We start from the raw sequence: 19546 nt of genomic DNA, 5'->3' as shown, positions 1-19546 counted from the left end.
ATAAAACTGTCATTTTCACAAGATGATTGCACACACAGAAAATCCAAAAGAATGTACAGATAAATAAAATTACCAGAATAAACAAGAATCGCTAGGCTGCTGGACGACATATAAAACTCAAACGCATTTACATAAATTTGCAACACATAACTGACAAGCTGCTTTTATCTAGAATATATAAAGAATTCCTTCAATTTATTTTTTAAAAGGAAGAAGAAAACCAGATAAATAGGCAAAAGATGAAGAGATACTTCATGAAAGAAAAGATGCAAATGGCCAATAAACATATGAAAGGATGTTCAATCTCATTATTCATCAGGGAAACACAAATAAAAACCACAATGAGAGAGTACTACTTATCAGAATGGCTCAAATTAAAGGACAGACAAAACCTAGTATTGATGAGGACATGCAGCAACTGGAACTCTCCAACAAGGCTGCTGTTGGTGTAAATTGGTACAACCACCTTGGAAAATTCTTTGGCATTAACTACTAGAGTTGAACATACACATGCTCTAGGACCTGGCAATTCTACTCCAGGGTAAATCACTAATATAAATATGTGTATACTGAGACACGTGTGCAAGAATATTCAAAGCAGTATTACTTGTAACAGTAAAAAACTGGTAACATCCCAAACGTCTGTCAACAGTAGTAGATAAATACATTTAGTAAATTTACATAATTTAATATTAAACAGCATTGTAAATAAATTATACTAAATTCAACACAAATCTCACAAAAGTGCTGAGTAACAGGAGTCAGAAAAAATATCTACTCTATGATTAAACTGATACACTCATTACAAAGTTCAAAAAATAGGTACAACTAACTTCCTTCAACAGATAAATAAATTACAATATATCCATAAAAGGAATACTATTCAATAACAAAAAAGAATGAATTACTGACACATGCAACAACATGGACCAATCTCAAAATAATTATACTGAGTGAAAGCATTGGACAACCAAGTATATCCTATATGATTCCATTTATATAAAATTCTAGAAAATGCAAACTAACCTAAGTGTCAAAAGCAGATGAGTAGTTGCTTACGGATGGGGGGGGACAGAAGGGAGGAATTACAAAGGAGAGATGAACATGTTCACTATCTTGATGGTGGTGATGGTCATGAGTGCATGCATATGTCAAAATGTATGAAATTGTACACTTTAAATATGTGAGCGTATTGTGTGTCAATTATACCTCAATAAAGCTGTAGGGAGGGAAGAAAGAAAGGAGCAAAGGAGAAAGAGAGGAGAAATGAAGGAAGCATGGAAGTGGGGAGGAGAGGATGAGGATATGAGAGAAAGAAAGTCTGAATGACTAAATTAAGAAGTTATTTAACCTTTCTGGGTCCCAATTTTCTTATCTATAAAATAGGACTTAGAGTTTTGACAATTAAATGAGACAATGTATGCAAAGTCCTTAGTGCATAGCATATGTTTATGTCTATCTTTTCTTCCTTTCTTTATCATTCACTCCTTCAAGAAATATGAGTATCCAATTGTGCCAGGCTCTGTGCTAGGCACTGGATACAACAGAATATTGTATACTGTTCCCCTATAAGGAACAGAAACAATAACAAATAACAAAAATGAGTAATTACAACATTTTATAAATACTACAAAGAGATATATGATGTTGAGAGAGATTACAATAAGTGATTTTGACCTAGTCAGAGAGATTAGCAAAGGCATCCCTGGAGAAGTGAGCACACTGCTGACCCCTTGAGGTCAGCATGTACAAACAAGGACTAAGCATGTACAAAATCTGGACTGAAAAAAAGCCTGTCAATAAAATAGCCAATGTCTCTGGAGAGGAAAAAGGAGTCTGAATAAAGAGGAGTCTAGTGTGAGCTAAAGCTTGAAAGGCAATTTGGGGTCAGACCACACAGTTCTGTCTTAAGAGCAATAGGAAGCCTCTGAAATGGTTTAAACAAGGAGGAGTAACAAACTGATCTGCAGTTTGGGAAAAAAAAAAACACTCCAATTACAGTACAGAGAATAAGTTGCAGGAGAACAAGAATGAATGCAGACAGGCCAGTTAGGTGCTACTGCTGCAGTCCAGGCAACAGTGATGATAGCTTGGATCAGGACAGTGATGTTAGAAATTCATTCTATCAAAAAATCTTTACTGAGGACCTACTAAGGGCCGAGCTCTACCCTAAGTGCAGGAGAATGAACAATAAGCAAAAAAGACAAAAAAAAAAAAAAAAAAACCCTGACCTTGTGGGGCTTATAGTCTAGTGGGGAGAAACAGACAGACAAATAAATAAGTAAAATATCACTTATATCTGGTGGTTGTTAAGTGCTATGAAGAAAAATAAAGTAGGGAAGGGGGAGTGAAAGGAGGTGTTGTCTCACTGACCACAGAATCATTAAGGGGTCAGATTCTGAGCAAAGAAGGGATGACCCAGGAGTCCTGGACTTCTTAACTGACATAAATAGGGCTAAAAAGCATAATTACCACTGCTCTGTTGGTCTCAAGGTAGATAATTATAGTAGTGATGTAAGTATTGGGGGAGAAGGAGGCTAGGGGATGTGCCAGGAGATGCAGAGTTCTAGAGTCTCTCCTTTTACTCTTTCCAGTGATGAAAAGTGAGCCAGTGAGGGACAGCTTTATCCACAGCACTTAGGGCGTTATGGTCCCCCTTTTAACTCCAGTAGAAAGATGGAAGCCAAAGAGGATTTGTCTAACATGGAATAGTTTGTTCCCCAATTCCTACCAGTTGACAAACTCCATGAAGCAGAAGCTGCCTCTTTATCCCCAAAATCCAGACAAGTGCCTGGCACACAGCAGACATGGGATATATATTGAAAGAATAAATGAATGAAGTATTGTATCTAAAGGCAAAGTATCCTTATATTAGCAAGGTAAAGATTTTAAATGTGTTGACATAAAAATTACCAAGTGGGTCCAGCCACAAAATAGCCTTAATCAAATCAAGTTATACTGATTTTATCGTATATTAACGCATATATGTGGAATCTAGAAAAAATTGTACAGATGAACTGCTTTGCAAGGCAGAAATAGAGACACAGATGTAGAGAACAAACATATGGACACCAAGGGGGGAAAGCGGGGTGGTGGTGGTGGGATGAATTGGGAGATTAGGATTGACATATATACACTAATATATACAAAATAGATAATAAGAACCTGCTATATAAAAAAATAAATAAAATTCAAAAACATCATACTGATTTTAATAGTTGTTAATTGACTATTATATTTTAAGAGTAATAAAAAAATTTTGTTTCTAAATTTGCACAATTTAAAAACATATACTTAGGACTTTTTAAAAATAAAAGTTATAATAATACATAGTTAAACTACAAGTTCAGAAAACAGTCTTTTCAAATTATTTTAATGTTTGTTTAGTGACATATTTGTTTAGAGAAATGGTAATATCTTATCCTACAAAATTCCTCAGTTTTTCTACTGTATCACCTTGCTAGCATATTCAATGAAAAATATAGATAATATTTTCAAGCAGTGATTTGCAAATCAGGAGTTTATCAATGCCACTGACAGCCACTATTTAGCCCTCAGTGTGTAGATGACAGAGAACCACTATTTTAAAGTATAACTATAGTGTACTTTTTAAAAGTGTAACATTACTTTTATCTAAATCCAACTAAAATTTTCTCAATTATTTATATTCTGAAATTTATCTTGATAATGAATTGTTAAATGACTTATTTAAAAATACATACCTTTCTCTTACAAAATCTGCTAGTTCTTTTGTCGATATCTGTCCATATTTCATATTATGGTAAAGGACATCAAAGCCACTATTTTTTTCCCCCTAAAATTTAAAAAGATTTTTAGTTTAACAAAGAGATCAAAATGACTTAAGAATAACTAACATGCAATTCTAATGCTCAAATGAGCTGTTTTTCCTTAATTTAACCATTGTTGCTCTAACTGTATAACTTTAAACTGTAACAAAGGAACACTGTATGCTTTGATACAGTTTACAATATATTATATACACATACACACACAACACACACATACACACTCTATAATCACTCATAAGGATATATTAATGAAATTCATCTGAAATTTTAATATAAATGCAGCATAATTTAGAAAAGATAAACAGGGACCTTTTAAAATACATTACTAAATCCCATGTCAATTCCTTTAACCTGCATTGAGGGATTCCTGATTATTTAACTCAGAGTCTGTACTTTAAAATAACTGAATCTTGACTTCTGAGTCAAGACAGAATTTACTAATCACATAAGCACTAAATACCACAAAACACTTTATAATCACTAATCTAAGTCTTTCAATAAACTTAAACAACTTGAGATGTGAGAAAAGAGATAAAATTTTAATAAAAGAGCAGTAACAGTCTATTGGCTAGTCCTCAACTAATGGGAAATTAACAGAACTAGACTACTACACAACCCTAGAAAATCCTAATGCCATTTAATCCAATATAAAGCTAAATTAGCAAGTCATAACAAAGAAAACATCAGAAATATCAATTTTATAGGTGAAATGAAAGACTCTTTATAAACTAAGCTCAACAACTCTTTTTGCAGTTAGCAGTTTTTATTTTTCTTCAGTGACAATAATGAAGAACTGAAGATATTTGTTGGAAATAGAAAGCAATGCCGTAAGCAAGTGTTATGCAAACTGAAACTTAATTTTCCACAGTCCACCAAAAACAGGAAACATATTATAGGAACTTCCTGCTAAGTTAAAGTGATCCCTAATAAACCTGCCAGCTAATATAGCAAGTAATTAATCTGTTATACATACAATGAATTAAAACATCATATTTGTAATAAGATAATACAAATAATATCCCTAGCATTTTGAACATCCATTTCCATTTATCAAGAATATAAAATAAAACTATAGTCTCCTATAAATCTAAACACATCCATTTGGCTTCTACAATTTTTCATGTTTAAAATAAAGAAAAAAATCTGTGATCTAACTTTAGTTCTTTACTTTCTCTGGGTTTTTCATGCAAATTTATTCCAGTCAAAATAATATTCTCTGAAATAACCATTAACACTAGTCTATAGCAAGCAAAAATAACATCATCATGCAGATTAGTATATTTATAGACAAAATAATCAAGGGCCTGAATCCTCCAAGGGATCCATTCCATTACTTGAATATAATACAGAAACTACAAATAATTAAACTATCCACCAACTCCCATAACATAGTCATGAACCCTGAAAAAAACAAATCTGAAATCTAAAACTATAAAATCCAAAGTCTGGAGCTCTCAGTCCCCAAAGTTCTCCCCTGACAACTACCAGTTTTCATTTGCACATAATTCTAACAAGTCAAGTTACCTGGGTTCCCAATATGTATTATGCATATTCATCATGCATATTCAAATTAGAAATGAGCTGGTACTGAAGGGCTATTCAAACAAGCACACAGACTATTAGAAGAAATAATATTTACCATCTCTCTTTTTTAAAGAAAACAAGAAAACTTGGAGATGATCTAGTAACTGGGGCAATAAGGTCCTGAGCATTTTGTTTCACTGTTACAGTACTGTAAACATTAATCAATCAAGAAAAGGTTAAAAAGAAAAAGGGGTGGGGGGTGCGGAATTCCCTGGCGGTCCAGTGGTTAGGACTCCACGTTTCCACTGCAAGGGGCCCAGGCTGGATCCCTGGTTGGGGAACTAAGATCCCGCAAGCCGCGCAACCACGGCCAAAAAAAAAAGGTTAAATTACATTCAGCAACCTAGGTTCTTATTAAGAAGTTCTCAAAAAGTAAGCTCTTTATTTGGGAAGTTCAGATATGCAAATAGCATATTACTTAAAATTACCAATAGAGGAAATGAGATTTATTAATTTCTTTACCATTCAATATAACAATATTATTACAGTAACAGTAATATAATATACGTTTGGAAACAGTACTAGCTATTCCATCCCTCAGGTCTTCACTTGGAAAGAGAAGGAAAAATACCAAGGAGGATGTGAAGCTGAAAAGGTCTGCTTCAAGAGGCACTAACGACTAAACATAAACACGCTGCATGATTACAAATCCATGTGTCATTTCTTCCTATTTGGGTATTCATTCATTTACTGAGTTCTAAAAAATGTATTAAGCCTGATTCTAGGCACTGTTTTCTTAATTTCATAAATCTATTAACACAAACATTTATTGATCATTAACTTTTTCTCTGGCATAAACTAAACAAAAATTGTAATACTTCAAATGGCTCTCTCTCTCCACATACATACACACACACACACACACACACACACACTCTCTCTCACACAAATATACATGTATCTTTAAAAAGAAAAAACTTCAAAGTCAAGTACCAACCAAGAACCCAGGCCTAGTGTAACCTTGTCAAAACCTTACTTTACAGCTTCTGATAAGAGATGACAGTGTATTAAATATACACATATCTATACATATGTGAAAAAATACAGTAGGAGACAAGAGCATTGGAGCTCAGGTCTAGACCTATTTGGCTTCAGTGTCTTCACCTGAAAAAAAACTGGAAATTCTGGGGAAATGGGGAAGACCACTCTTGAAACTGGCAATCGTAACTCATATTTCTGTCACCATTTGAGATTACCCAGTTTTTTTAAACTAAAAGTACCCCCATGTAGGTTCTATTCATTTTTTAATAGCCATCAATGTTTTTAGTCTAATTCAAAGACAAGTAAAATAACAGGAAATATTTCTGAATTACATATCCATTTTATCACCCTAGACCTCGAAGTGGATATGTTCCTATCATTTTCTTTTTTTTAATTTAATTTTTATTTTATATTGGAGTATAGTTGATTTACAATGTTCTGTTAGTTTCAGGTGTACAGAAAAGTGGTTCAGTTATACATATACATATACCCATTCTTTTTCAGATTCTTTTCCCATATAGATTATTACAGAATACTGAGTATAGTTCCCTGTGCTACACAGTAGGTCCTGTTGATTATCTATTTTATATATAGTAATGTGTGTATGTTAATCCCAAACTCCTAATTTATCCCCCCCACACACACCTTTCCCCTTTGGTAACCACAAGTTTATCATTTTCGACTCAAAATTTTTTTTTCTTAACATATTCTGTTAACTCAAGCAAGTAGAACTTGCTTTTTCTTGGCTAACTAAAATATACAAATGTACAAGTAAGTTGACGACAGAGTTTTATTATCAAAAAGAATTACAACTAAAGATGTTTTCTGGTCTTCAATATTTTACTAAAACTGTAAATGTGCACGCCCTTTAATCCAGCAATTCCACTTTTAGAAATCTATACCACAAAAACACACATACAAAGATAAATGTGGAAAAATATTCACTGCAGTACTGTTTATAATTGTGAAAAAACAGAACTCAAAAACATCCATTAACATTACTGGTTAAACAAATGATAGTATATCCTACAATGAAATACATATAGTGTTTTTTAATTGCAGTAAAAAAAAATTGCAGTACATTTTAAAGTATTAATTTCTTAAATCTGCCCAGATATACATAATGTCAGTGAGAAAAAAAGCAAGTTGCAATTATTCATAAAAGCCAAAAATAATCTAATGTTGGGAACAACCTAAATGTCCCAAACTGATGAATGGAGAGACAAAATGAGGTAGACCCACACAATGGAATACAAATCAGCAATAAATAGGAACAAACACTGACACATGACTTTATGGATTAACCTCATAAAAACTTTACTAACTGAAAGAAGCCAGACACAAGAGACCATATATTGTATGATTCCATTTATACAAAATGTTCAGAATAGGCAAATCTATAGAGAAAGAAAGTGGGTTAGTGGCCACCTAGAGCTGAGGGTAGAAAACAGCATTAACTGTCAATGGGCATGAGAGATCTAATTATTGGGAGGATGATTATGTTCTTAAATTAATGATGGCTGCACCACTCAGTAAAGTTAAATTGGGTAGATTTTATGATATGTAAAATGTGCTTCAATAAATTTTGTTTTAAACCATGATATGAAACAGTATACATAAAATTTCATTTCCATTGAAAAAGTAACAGGTTGCATATATTCATACAAACAGAATCTGAAGGCATATACAGCAAACTATTAACAGCAAATTATTTCTGGAAAATGGAATAATGAGCATAGGTTAACTTTCTAATAAAAAATAATAATAAACAAGTCAAGTCTTTAATACAGGAGTAACAGAGCTAAAAGCTATACTGACAAGCAGTTGCAAAATGCAATTTTCTCCCAAGTACACTACAATTGTTGATATAAAATCTTGATTATCAATGGCCAATATTTTTTCTTCTTCTGATCAAATTTTTATTCTTTTTAATAACAATTTTATTGAGATATAATTCACACACCATACAATTTGGCCATTTAAAGTGTACAACGCAAAAAATGTTAGTATATTTACAGACTTGTGCCACCATCACTGCAATCAATTTTAGAACACCAAAAAGAAATCCAAACCTGAATAGCTAAATTTTTAAGAGCAGGTGTTTACTCATCAGTGATGAGCTTATTTTCAGCTAGCATATTCATTAGCTTAATCAACATGTAAGAAATTACGTATGTCCACAAAAAAATCAGTATACTAATGTTTATAGCAGTATTATTCATAATAAAGGTGAAAACAACCTAAATGTCCATCAACTAACAAATATAGCAATGTGATATACCCATGCACTGGAATTTATTCAGCCATAAAATAAATGAAATATTCGGGTTCGAGCCTGGTCCAGGAAGATCTCACATGCCACGGAGCAACTAAGCCCGTGCGCCACAACTACTGAGCCTGCGCTCTAGAGCCCGCGTGCCACAACTACTGAGCCCACATGCTGCAACTACTGAGCCCACATGCTGCAACTACTGAAGCCCACGCGCCTAGAGCCCGTGCTCCGCAACAAGAGAAACCACCACAATGAGAAGCCAGCACACCCAATGAAGAGTAGCCCCCACTCACCACAACTAGAGAAAACCCACGTGCAGCAACGAAGACCCAACGCAGCCAAAAATAAAATAAAATGAATAAATTTATAAAAAAGAAATGAAATATTGATACATGCTATAATATTGATGAACCTTGAAAACATTATGCTAAGAGAAAAAAGCCAGTCACAAAAGACCACATACTATATGATTCCCCTCCTATTCCCCTCCTATTCAAGTCCAGAATAGAGAAATCTATAGAAACAGAAAGTAGATTAGTGTATTGCTTGAGATGGGGTGAAGGTGAGACATGGGGTGATAAAAGGTATGGGATTTCTTTTTGAGGTAATGAAAATTTTTGAGGTAATTTAAAACTGACTATGATGATGGTTTGCACGTTATCTGTGAACATTACCAAAACCACTAAACTATACACTTTAAAAGATGAACTGTATGGTTCACAAAATATATTTCAATAAAGTTGTCAAAAAAGTTAAATAAATAATATTTTATCTTTTTTGATCAATAAATTCTAGCAGGGAAATTTTCAGTATTAACTGACAAAAGCAGCTACTAACACCATTGCTGACCCAAGGAGGACAATTACAATGAAGGTTTACACCAAGATAGGATCTTGTCTCTGCCAATCGCAATGCACTTTGTGAAGAGGTAGCATTTCCATAGAAAGTTTCCCAAATGTGACTTGAGCTAAATAAAATCTTGTTATAATCCAATATAAACAGGTGTAAAAATCTTTTTAATAATTCCTAACATGAAGTGGAAAAAAAAAAGTTTCATTATCCTTTAAAGATGGAAATCCAGAATCACACAGGTCCTTTAAGAGAACACAAACTTAGTACCTATTGTGTCCCCTAAATACTCTAATTGAAGTAAGATGACTGCAATTACCAGTTTGATGTGTATCAGTCCAGATTCCTTTTTGCATACATACAGAAATATGTTACTGCTTAATATGAAAATGAGATCATGTTATGCATATTGTTTTGCATCTAAATTATCAATTAAAGTAAAATTTAACTGAAAAGATAACTAAGTTATAAGTAAGGTCACCAAGTCACTAATAATGTACCGATTTTCTTCTGGTCTAATATAGAGTCTACAAGTGAGATATCCTTGAAATTTCAAGTTAAAAAGTTTAAGTCATCAAATCTATTTTGGTAACTCAAAACATCTTTTTCTGGTTGATCTTATAACTTTATACTTTAAAAAAAATTTAATAGACATAAAATGCAATCAAAACACAAAATATTTCCACTTGAAGAAAAAAATGCACTCCTCTATTAATAATGCTATGAAATTCCTATTTTAATGAAAATGGAACTGTTAACATATCTGGGTTTTAGAGAGCCACGGAAAGTAATAGTGTAAAAGCACAAAACTATAAATCCCATAGATTTTAATTAAGGCTTTGAAACTTCTCCTTCAAAGAACTTTTAAGGGCAACAGTAAATCCAGCACTAAAATTAAAAACATGGATATTCTTCACTTTTGATAAGTCCGAGAACTAGAAAAATAGGCAAAAGATTAAGTGTGTACACTGTATAACCGGGCTATTCATTAAAACATTGATTTTACCTCGTTTCCTTTTTAATCAAAAAAAATTTTTTTTGGAAGGAGAAAAGAAGGGTCAGGAGGTACTATCATGTGAAGAGCAATAACATGCCTAAGCTTCCTCTCAACTCTAAGCTGCCTCAAAAATAAATAAATAAATATCATCATTTCCTACCTCTCTACATTTTCCTTTTACTCTAGCTCTTACTGACATTTATTAGGTAACCTTGGACAAGTCACTGTAAAATATACCATTAATGTGTGCCTGATGTAATCTCACTTTATCCTGCCTTCTCTGAAAAACATGACGAAACATTTAACTAATTCTGGAGATATTTTTTTGCTTTGAAGAATGGCCCCTCTAGTGAAGAATCTTCTAGACATTTTGATAGGAATTCAACAAATATGCAATGACAGCCCTCCAGGTCTGTTTCTGCCTTGAAAACTGCTAGGAAGAAAAGAATAAAATACATGCACACAGTTTTTCTACAGGCAAACAGGACATTCAACCACAAGTTATAATCTCTTCTAATCAATGTTCTATTTATGTATTAAAATTTTCACACAAGATCACTAAAACTATTCTTCAGAGCTCTTGTCAAGATATTGCTAAAGCAGAAAACAGTGATTAAAACGTAGAATGAACATTGCTCAGCAGTCACAACAAAAGTTACTCAAACACATCTGTCCACTGAGTGAAGGAAACAAATCTTATTACTTAAAAAAATCATTTTCTCACCCCTCAAATACTCCTCCCTAATCTTTTAAATTACAACTCAGCTCTTCCAATTAGTTAAACCCTTCAAGCCATCTAAAAAGATACCATATAGACACAACAAAAATAGCAGAAGCAAATAGTTTTGAGCTAATGTTTTCTTTTATCTTGCAAATTTTCTGTAATATTCTGTAAATAAATGTAGTTTTCATTACTATCAAAATGAAAAATAAAATAAAACAACAATTTCAGCTTTCTCAAAAACTTTTCAATCTATGCTTGGAAAGACACACAAGGCTACCTTCTTAATCTGACATTCTGTTCACGTTAATACTTAAATCTCCAGTCCTCATAATTCATAAATGGAAAAAACAAAACTGTAAGTAACCTAAATGTCCAAAAGGGGAATGCTATAAAAAAATTACATCTTATCCATTCCATGAAACCTATACTGAAAATATTTTCAAAGAATCCTTAATCACATGAGAAAAATGCTTTGATGTTAATATCATTTGAAATTACCAAGATACAGAACTATATAGTAGAATCTGTTTTGAATTTTACATTTCCAAAGAAAATCTTAGAGGACAGAGTGAAAGGCTTTAGATAATTTTTATTTTCTTATGTGTTTTAACTATCACATAAAAAGTTATAAATAAAGAAGAAAAACATCTTCACTGGCTGTTATTTCAACCAACTAAAAACACTTCTTATTTAAGGCCCCAGCACCACCAATTTGCTTTACTTACATTGTACCTTCCTATCTTTTCCCTAAAGTCAAGCAAACATGCTTGTCATATCTTCCATAATTTTACTCCTGCAATTCCACTAAGGAGCATGGACATGACGGAAATGAGGGAATTGTGTACCTCAACTTCATCACACAGTTCACTAATCACTTCCCAATTTAATCCTCTCTGCCTCTGGCCAATCCAGCAACATTCTCTAGTCTCTTTATCAACAGATAGACAGCTGACCCTTGAGCAACATAGGTTTGAACTTCGCAGGTCCACTTACACGTGGATTTTTTTCAACAGTAAGTACTACAGTACTACTTGAATCCGCGGATGTGGAATCGCGGTTATGGGGGAACCATGGATAGGAAGGGCCAACTATAATAACTATAAGTTATACTCTGATCTTCAACTGCACAGGGGTCAGCACCCCTAACCCTCACATTGTTCAAGGGTCAACTGTAATTACAGGTCTCCATTACTGTTCTGCTTTTGTTTTCCCTAACATCTGACCAATTTTTGCTTATCTCTCTGAACCAGATTCCTACTAAAATTCTTCCAATTCAAATATCTTTTCATTCTTCCACACTAGATAAATTGAAAGCCAAGCCTTTATTCCTTTTTCCGTATGTCTCCATGCCATTGTATTTGTATACAAACTTCTTAGGGTGTTTCTGTTAATTGTTTGAGAATTATAAAATCAGGATGGATAATCTCAGGATATCCCATGACTCAAAAAATTACTTCCAAAATATGTGTGTGTGTGTGTGTATAAAATATGTATTTCCAAAGGGCTTATGGTAATCAAAAGTGCAGGATGACACAAAGCATACTCTTCTCCCATGCCTTTGCCAAAATAATTTAAGTAGTTCTGAAAGGATTAGAACCTTTAGGATTTAGTCTGTAGGGCTGGAAAAGAACCCAGACAGCAAATTTTTATCACTCCATATCAATCCTCTAAAATCCTTCCCCTAAATTAAACTTATGCACACTAAATCAGCATCAATTTCTTAATTTCAATGATTAAGGCAAAAACAAACAAACAAAAACACCCTTCCACCGCCCACCCCCCCCCAAAAAACACCTAACGGCCTGACAATAATATTTAGTTCCATCTAAAATACTATAATTTTGGGCTTCCCTGATGGCGCAGTGGTTAAGAATCCACCTGTCAATGCAGGGGACACAGGTTCGAGCCCTGGTCTGGGAAGATCCCATATGCCACTGAGCAACTAAGCCCGTGCGCCACAACTACTGAGCCTGCGCTCTAGAGCCCGCGAGCCACAACTACTGAGCCCGAGTGCCACAACTACTGAGCCCACGAGCCCACGCACCTAGAGCCCGTGCTCTGCAACAAGAGAAGCCACCACAATGAGAAGCCCGCGCACCGCAACGAAGAGTAGCCCCCACTCGCCACAACTAGAGAAAGTCCGCGCACAGCAACGAAGACCCAACGCAGCCAAAAATAAAATTTTAAAATAATAAAAATAAATTAAATAAAATACTATAGTTTTATAATATCTACCTGTCAAGTCTATTTGAACCAAGTTAGATGAATCTGTAGTTTGAATTTTCATAGCTTGTTGCAGTTGAAAATAGTTTGGGCATGGCTAACTGGCTAACAGTTATACAATAACACATTTTAACATGTATGTTATTTGCTTGTATATACAGAGGTTAGTTCTGGAAAGCTACATAAGAAATTGGTAACAGTGATTACCTTTTGAGAGATCTTGGTGGGTGGATAAAAGGAAGATTTTATACTACATTCCCTTTTGTACCTTTTAAATACTAAACCATGTAAATTTTGCAAATTGGTTAATTACTCTATATATGTAAACATACAAACCTACACACTTTAAAATTTTTAGTATATCATCTGATGGGATCAGATCCTAAGCAGGTACCCCAAACTACAATATTTGGAAATTTCAAGTAATAAAAAGTCTATATTCTGAGTTTCTATGGTCGCCTCAACTAATTTTCTAAAGATGTGTATTTTAAAATTTTTATATGGATAAAAAACCCCAAAGAATATGTGTGTGTGGGGGGGGGGGGCTGTTAGTCTCTCATGTAGGATACTAAATTTCAACTAAATAACCAAGCAAAAATATAATAATGTTTTGCATTCCAAAGTCCTATTAATAGCAACTCCAGATTTTTAAAAACATTTTAACCCTCCCAGTTTATCCATGTAATGACAGATCAAATTTTGGATATACAGTATTACGCCTCTTATATAAGGGACTTGGGCATCATGTAGATTTTGGTACTGGTCCTGGAACCAATCTCCCAAGGATACCAAGAGGTTACTTTATTTAAAAGTAAAGCATGACAATACCAGTGAAATCAATAGATAAATGGTATGAGGCTTCTGTACTGGTTAATCAGAAAAAGAAATTTAAAAAGAAAAAAGAAATAAGGAAAAACTTCAGAACAAAAATACCTAAGGTAATTGTTATTCATTCATTCTTGATGTGCTGAATGGAGATCTTTGGAAAAAGTCACCTAACTAAAAATGTCACTTCATTACAATGTGATGTATGCTAAAGAATACTTGGTGTCTTTGGGGGAATACTTTATATCTTATATAGATTGGGATTACTATGTAAAATGAAGTTTATAAGGTATTTAAATCAGGTATGCTGTGCTCACTTGTTTTTTCCCCTTAAGTAATTATCGCTATGAAATCCATTCCTTAAAAAAAACTTTTTAACTCTTGAATTAAATAATTTGGACTTATATAAAAATATATAAAGCCATTTTAATCACTATACTGTAAGGCTGACATATATAATCAAGAGTATTATAAACTAGTACTTGACTCTTTGAGAAAGAAGCAGCAGATGGAGAAACTTCTTCAGTGCAATATTTGTCAATACCTTTTTGAAGTTAAATAATCTTTTGAAGGACTAACTGTTTTTATATATTAAAGGTAACAGTGTGGATTTCTGTTATCAACATTTTTTTTTGCTGTCCAATTTTAATAGAAAGAAAAACATTTTCAACTTGATTATCTTTTTGACACTATACTTTGTGGCAAAAACTGACTTATCAGCAACAAAACACCTGCTGTGTAGGAAGTTCGGGATATTTTTTTTCTTCAAAGTATAGTATTAGGTAAAGGAATTTGTAATGCAGCATATAGTTTTACTTTAAGAAAAACTACAAAGAAACAGGCAGCATGTGCTGCTTTCAAAAGAACTTGAAGAGAGTTTGAATGATTCAAATTTTCCTCTAACAAAATGCCACACAAAAAATCTGTTCTTTTTATATGTAGGGAAAAAACAATTAACAGCTTGTTTGGTTAGAAACCTAAAACTTTAAAGGTTCCCATTAACTCACTTTGACAAGTTTTATTTTGTTTTGACATTAGGGGAGAAAAGTGAAATTAATATTACAAATTCTCTATTTTAAGAAATTTTTTATAAATGATTCAGAAATAGGTAAAATTTTAAGTTGTCTTAAAGAGACATCTAAAAAAAAAAAAAAAAAAGAGAGACATCTAACAAATTCTGAGAAGTTATTTAGTTCCCAGAGTTTCCTAATTCATTTAGCCCTCCTTTGGAGCTTTTTAAGGTCCAATTTAGAGCTTTCACCCCCAACCAGGAAGTAAAATAAAAGGCAGTATATTTTAACTATTTGTACTCAATATTGGAAGTGAAGGCAAACACTAAAACACAAACTAGACTTGGGATTCTCTCTAGATTTCAGATAACCAAATTTATTTCCATGCCTCTACTAAGAGGGAAAACAAGGGGCACACAAAAACCTGCAAAAAATGTTCATAAAGCATTATTCATAAAATAGCCAAAACGTCAAAGGCTATGTTCAAAACTCAATGAACACAAAACAAAGATAACCTTAAAATGTTAATGTGCAATTTTGAATTAAGTTAGCAAACTTCAAAAACACATTCATGCATCCAAAAATACAAAACAGGACTTCCCTGGTGGTGCAGTGGTTAAGAATCCACCTGCCAATGCAGGCAACACGGGTTCAAGCCCTGGTCCTGGAAGATCTCACATGCTGCGGAGCAACTAAGCCTGTGTGCCACAACTACTGAGCCTGCACTCTAGAGCCTGCGAGCCACAACTACAGAGCCCACGTGCCGCAACTACTGAAGCCTAGAGCCTGCACACTGCAACAAAGAGTAGCCCCCACTCACTGCAACTAGAGAAAGCCCGTGTGCAGCAACTAAGACCCAACGCAGCCATAAATTAATGAATTAAAAAAAAATACAAAACATTCTAACAACACCAAATTTTAAGTAATCCTTATAGAAGTTTTACAAATTGCCATTGTAAAACCTGAAGTCTAAAATCAATAGGCTAAATCTAAAATTCATATAGAAAATCAAGGGACCCAGGAGAGCCAAAATAATCTTGAAAAAGAACAAAGTTGGAGCACTTGCACCTCCCCATTCCAAACTTACTACAAAGCTACAGTAATCAAAACAGTGTGGTATTAGCATAAGGATAGATGATGGGATACCAATGAAAATCCAGAAATAAACTCATACGTCTATCGTCAACTAATTTTTGAAAAGAGTGCCAAGACTATCCAATGGAAAAAGAAGAGCCTTTTCAACAAATAGTGCTGGGACAACTAGACCCACATGCAAAAAATGAAGCTGTACCTCTTCCAGCACCGTACACAAAAATTAACTTCAAATGGATCATAAGCCTAAATGTAAGAACGAAAACTACATACAAAATCCATAGAAATAACATAGAAATAAACCTTTGTGATCCTGGGTTAGGAAAGACTTCTTAGATATGACAACAAAAGCATACGTGGTAACAGAAAAATTAGACAAATTGGACTTCATCAAAATTAAAAACTTCTGTGCTTCAAAGAACACCATCAAAAGAGTGAAAAAGACAACCCACAGAATGGGAGAAAATACTTACAAAATCATGTATTGTAAATCAAAACCACAATGAGATATTACTTCACACCCAACCGCTACAATAAAAAAGATAACAACAAGTGTTGTCCAGCACATGGAAAAACTGGAAACCTCAGACATTGCCAGTGGGATTGTAATATGGTGCAACCACTTTGGAAAATGTTTGGCCGTTCCTCAAAACGTTCAACAGAGAGTTACCATATGACCCAGCAATTCCATTCCCAGAAGAAATTAAGACATATAGCCACATAAAAACTTGTACAGAAATGTTCATAGCATTATTCATAATAGCCAAAATGCACAACCAACCAAATGTCTACCACTGATGTATGGATAAATACAATGTGAGATAGATAGATATAGAGAGACACACACACACACACCCACACAATGCAATGGAACACTATTTGGCCATAAAATGGAATTAAGTACTGCATGCTACACCCTGGATGAACCTTGGAAACATGCTAAGTGAAAGAAGCCAGTCACAAAGGACCACATGTATGAACCCATCTATATGATTATGTCCAGAACAGACAAATCTACATAGGCAGAAATCTATACATTAGTTGCCTAGGACTGAGGCAAAAAGGAAATGTAGAGTGACTGCTAATGAACACTGGTATTCTTCCTGAGATGATGAAATTGTTCTAAGAGCGTGGTGACATTTGCACAATTCTATGAACATACGAAAAATCCTTGAATTGTTAACTTAAATGGGTGTATTATTCGGCAGGTGAATTGTACCTCAATAAATCTGTTTAAAAAAGAAAAAAAAAACACCCTAACGTCTAGTATTTATGTCGATTGTGGAAAACAAGGAACATTCAAGACAAATAATTATGAACTGGTTTCATTACTAAGCAAGACCATGCTTGAAACACTCAGAAATTAAGAACTTAAGACATACCTTATTCACTGAAAGAGTACCACTTTAAATATTTCTACGTCTTAACTAAAATGGAATTGTGGCACTCGCAACTGTCAAGCCATAAAATGGGATTCCTGAGATACCTGAGTACACATATTACTTTCCTGTACATGGCTGAACTGTGCTTCCCATTACAGCAAACAATAACTGCAGAAAAACACTCCACAGGGAGACTGGGAACTCATTCTCAGAGAACCACCTAACGCTAACACCGAGTTAAAAGGAGGGTGTGGAAAGAATGAGGAAGGGGAAGGAGTACGGGGAACAGGGAGACGTATCGGCGCATTTAAGCCCAAGGAATCCAGTTCCATTAAATTCAACTTTTATACGCTTTGTGAACAGGCCCAGAGGCAAAGTCCTGGGCGCAGACCAACGAGCCGAGCTGCGAGGCCGAGAGGAAGTGCTGATCCAGCCCAAGCCCGCACGGGAATTCGTGGGGAAATGGTGGGGGGCCAAAGGGCTAAGATGGGGGCCTGCGGGGCGGGAATGAGGGGAGCCCCTCCGCCCGGCTCCAGCCCGCACTCGCCGGCAGCGCGCAGCTGGGGGCGGCCGCGCCGCGGGCTCGTCGTCCGCGTCCGAGCCGCGGAGCGCGCCGGGCGCCCGGAGTCTCCGGCGGGGCCGGGTGCCGTCTCCCGCCCCATCCGGCGCTTTGTCCCAGCTCGGGCGGCGGGCGGCCCCTCGGCGTCCCCACCGCGGGCTGAGGGGCCGCGCTGACAGCCCCCGCCCCCCGCAAGGGCGGCAAGCCAGCAAATCGCCCGACGGGTTTCATCTAGGCGGGACGCAGCAGGCGGCGGTCGGAGGACGCCGGCCCTGCCCGCGGAGCCGCCGCCGCCGCCCGAAGCGCACGCAGGCCGAGGTCAGGCGCAGAAACCCTCGGACTCCGAAACCCACACAATGTCCAACATCCTTCTCTTACCCAAAAATTCTCAACGAAATGCGCCATGACCATCGTGCCGCCGCCGCGCTGGGTTCCGCGTCCGCGCCCTCCCGCCGCTCCGTAAACACTGGCCCGGCCCCCACGGCGCCCCCGCCTTTCGCCGCCGCGGCTACCGCCGCTACCGCCGACGCTGCCGCCGCCGCCGCCGCCGCCGCCGCCGCCGCCTTCTTCCCGGAGGCCGGCCCGCACCCTCCAGGACGCATGCGCCACCTAGCGGCCGCTGCTGCGGAGCGAACACTCAAACGCCTAGGCTGGGTTGCGCATGCGCCCCGGGCCTCATTGCCGGGTCTTAGTCCGCTCCCTCCCGCCCCAGCGCGGGCACGTCCGAGAAAGAGCATTTTCTTGGGAACGGTGGAGAACCCGGTACCGGAGCAGTCACCCGGGAGACTGTTCGCACCCTTCGCGTGTGCGATGGGTACTGGCTCAGGGACGGAGCGAAGAGAGGGGCCGGCCAGGAACAGCGGAACCCACAGCCAGGCTGCCCTCTCTCTTCCTCCTCGCAAGACTCGCTTCCTGAGCTTCCGAGTATCTCGAAGGTTCCCAAGTCGGTGCAAGCTGGAATGGGGGAAACTTGGCCTCTAGCCAACAGGAGAAGACGCTGAGAAATGGTCAACAGGGTGCCTTTTCTTGATAGGGAATTAAGAACCAAAACAAAACTTTCCGAGGCCGGAAAAGGAGGAAACGCCCTGTCGCCTGAGAGCCCCGGGAGCTGCGCGAGACCCAGGCACCAAGTCCTCGGCTGAGGCCGCTGACCTCTAGCACGCCCGGAGCAAACCAGCCGGGACTGCCGACAGCAGGAACGTGACCCGAAACCAACGAATTTCCCTAACTCAGCCAGTT

General features: G+C 36.5%; 1 protein-coding gene across 2 annotated transcripts in view; it reads right to left on the bottom strand.

Moving 5' to 3' along the window:
- Positions 1 to 18860, bottom strand: part of FCHO2 (FCH and mu domain containing endocytic adaptor 2) — a 116467-nt gene extending 97607 nt beyond the window's left edge. The window contains exons 1-2 of one of the 2 annotated variants that reach the window (XM_036846400.1): positions 18686 to 18860; positions 3723 to 3814 (exon numbers count right to left, since the gene is read on the bottom strand). In XM_036846400.1, coding sequence (XP_036702295.1) covers positions 3723 to 3814; positions 18686 to 18718 — 125 coding nt within the window. In that variant the 5' untranslated portion in view covers positions 18719 to 18860. The remainder of the gene's footprint in view (positions 1 to 3722; positions 3815 to 18685) is intronic. The other variant, XM_036846399.1, reaches the window with a different exon arrangement.
- Between the last annotated feature and the right edge of the window lie 686 nt (positions 18861 to 19546).

This window comes from Balaenoptera musculus, chromosome 3 (assembly GCF_009873245.2).
Source record: "Balaenoptera musculus isolate JJ_BM4_2016_0621 chromosome 3, mBalMus1.pri.v3, whole genome shotgun sequence".
Taxonomy (NCBI): Eukaryota; Metazoa; Chordata; class Mammalia; order Artiodactyla; family Balaenopteridae; genus Balaenoptera; species Balaenoptera musculus.
The sequence above is the reverse complement of the archived record's forward strand: the minus strand, read 5'-3'. Positions and strand labels throughout refer to the sequence as shown.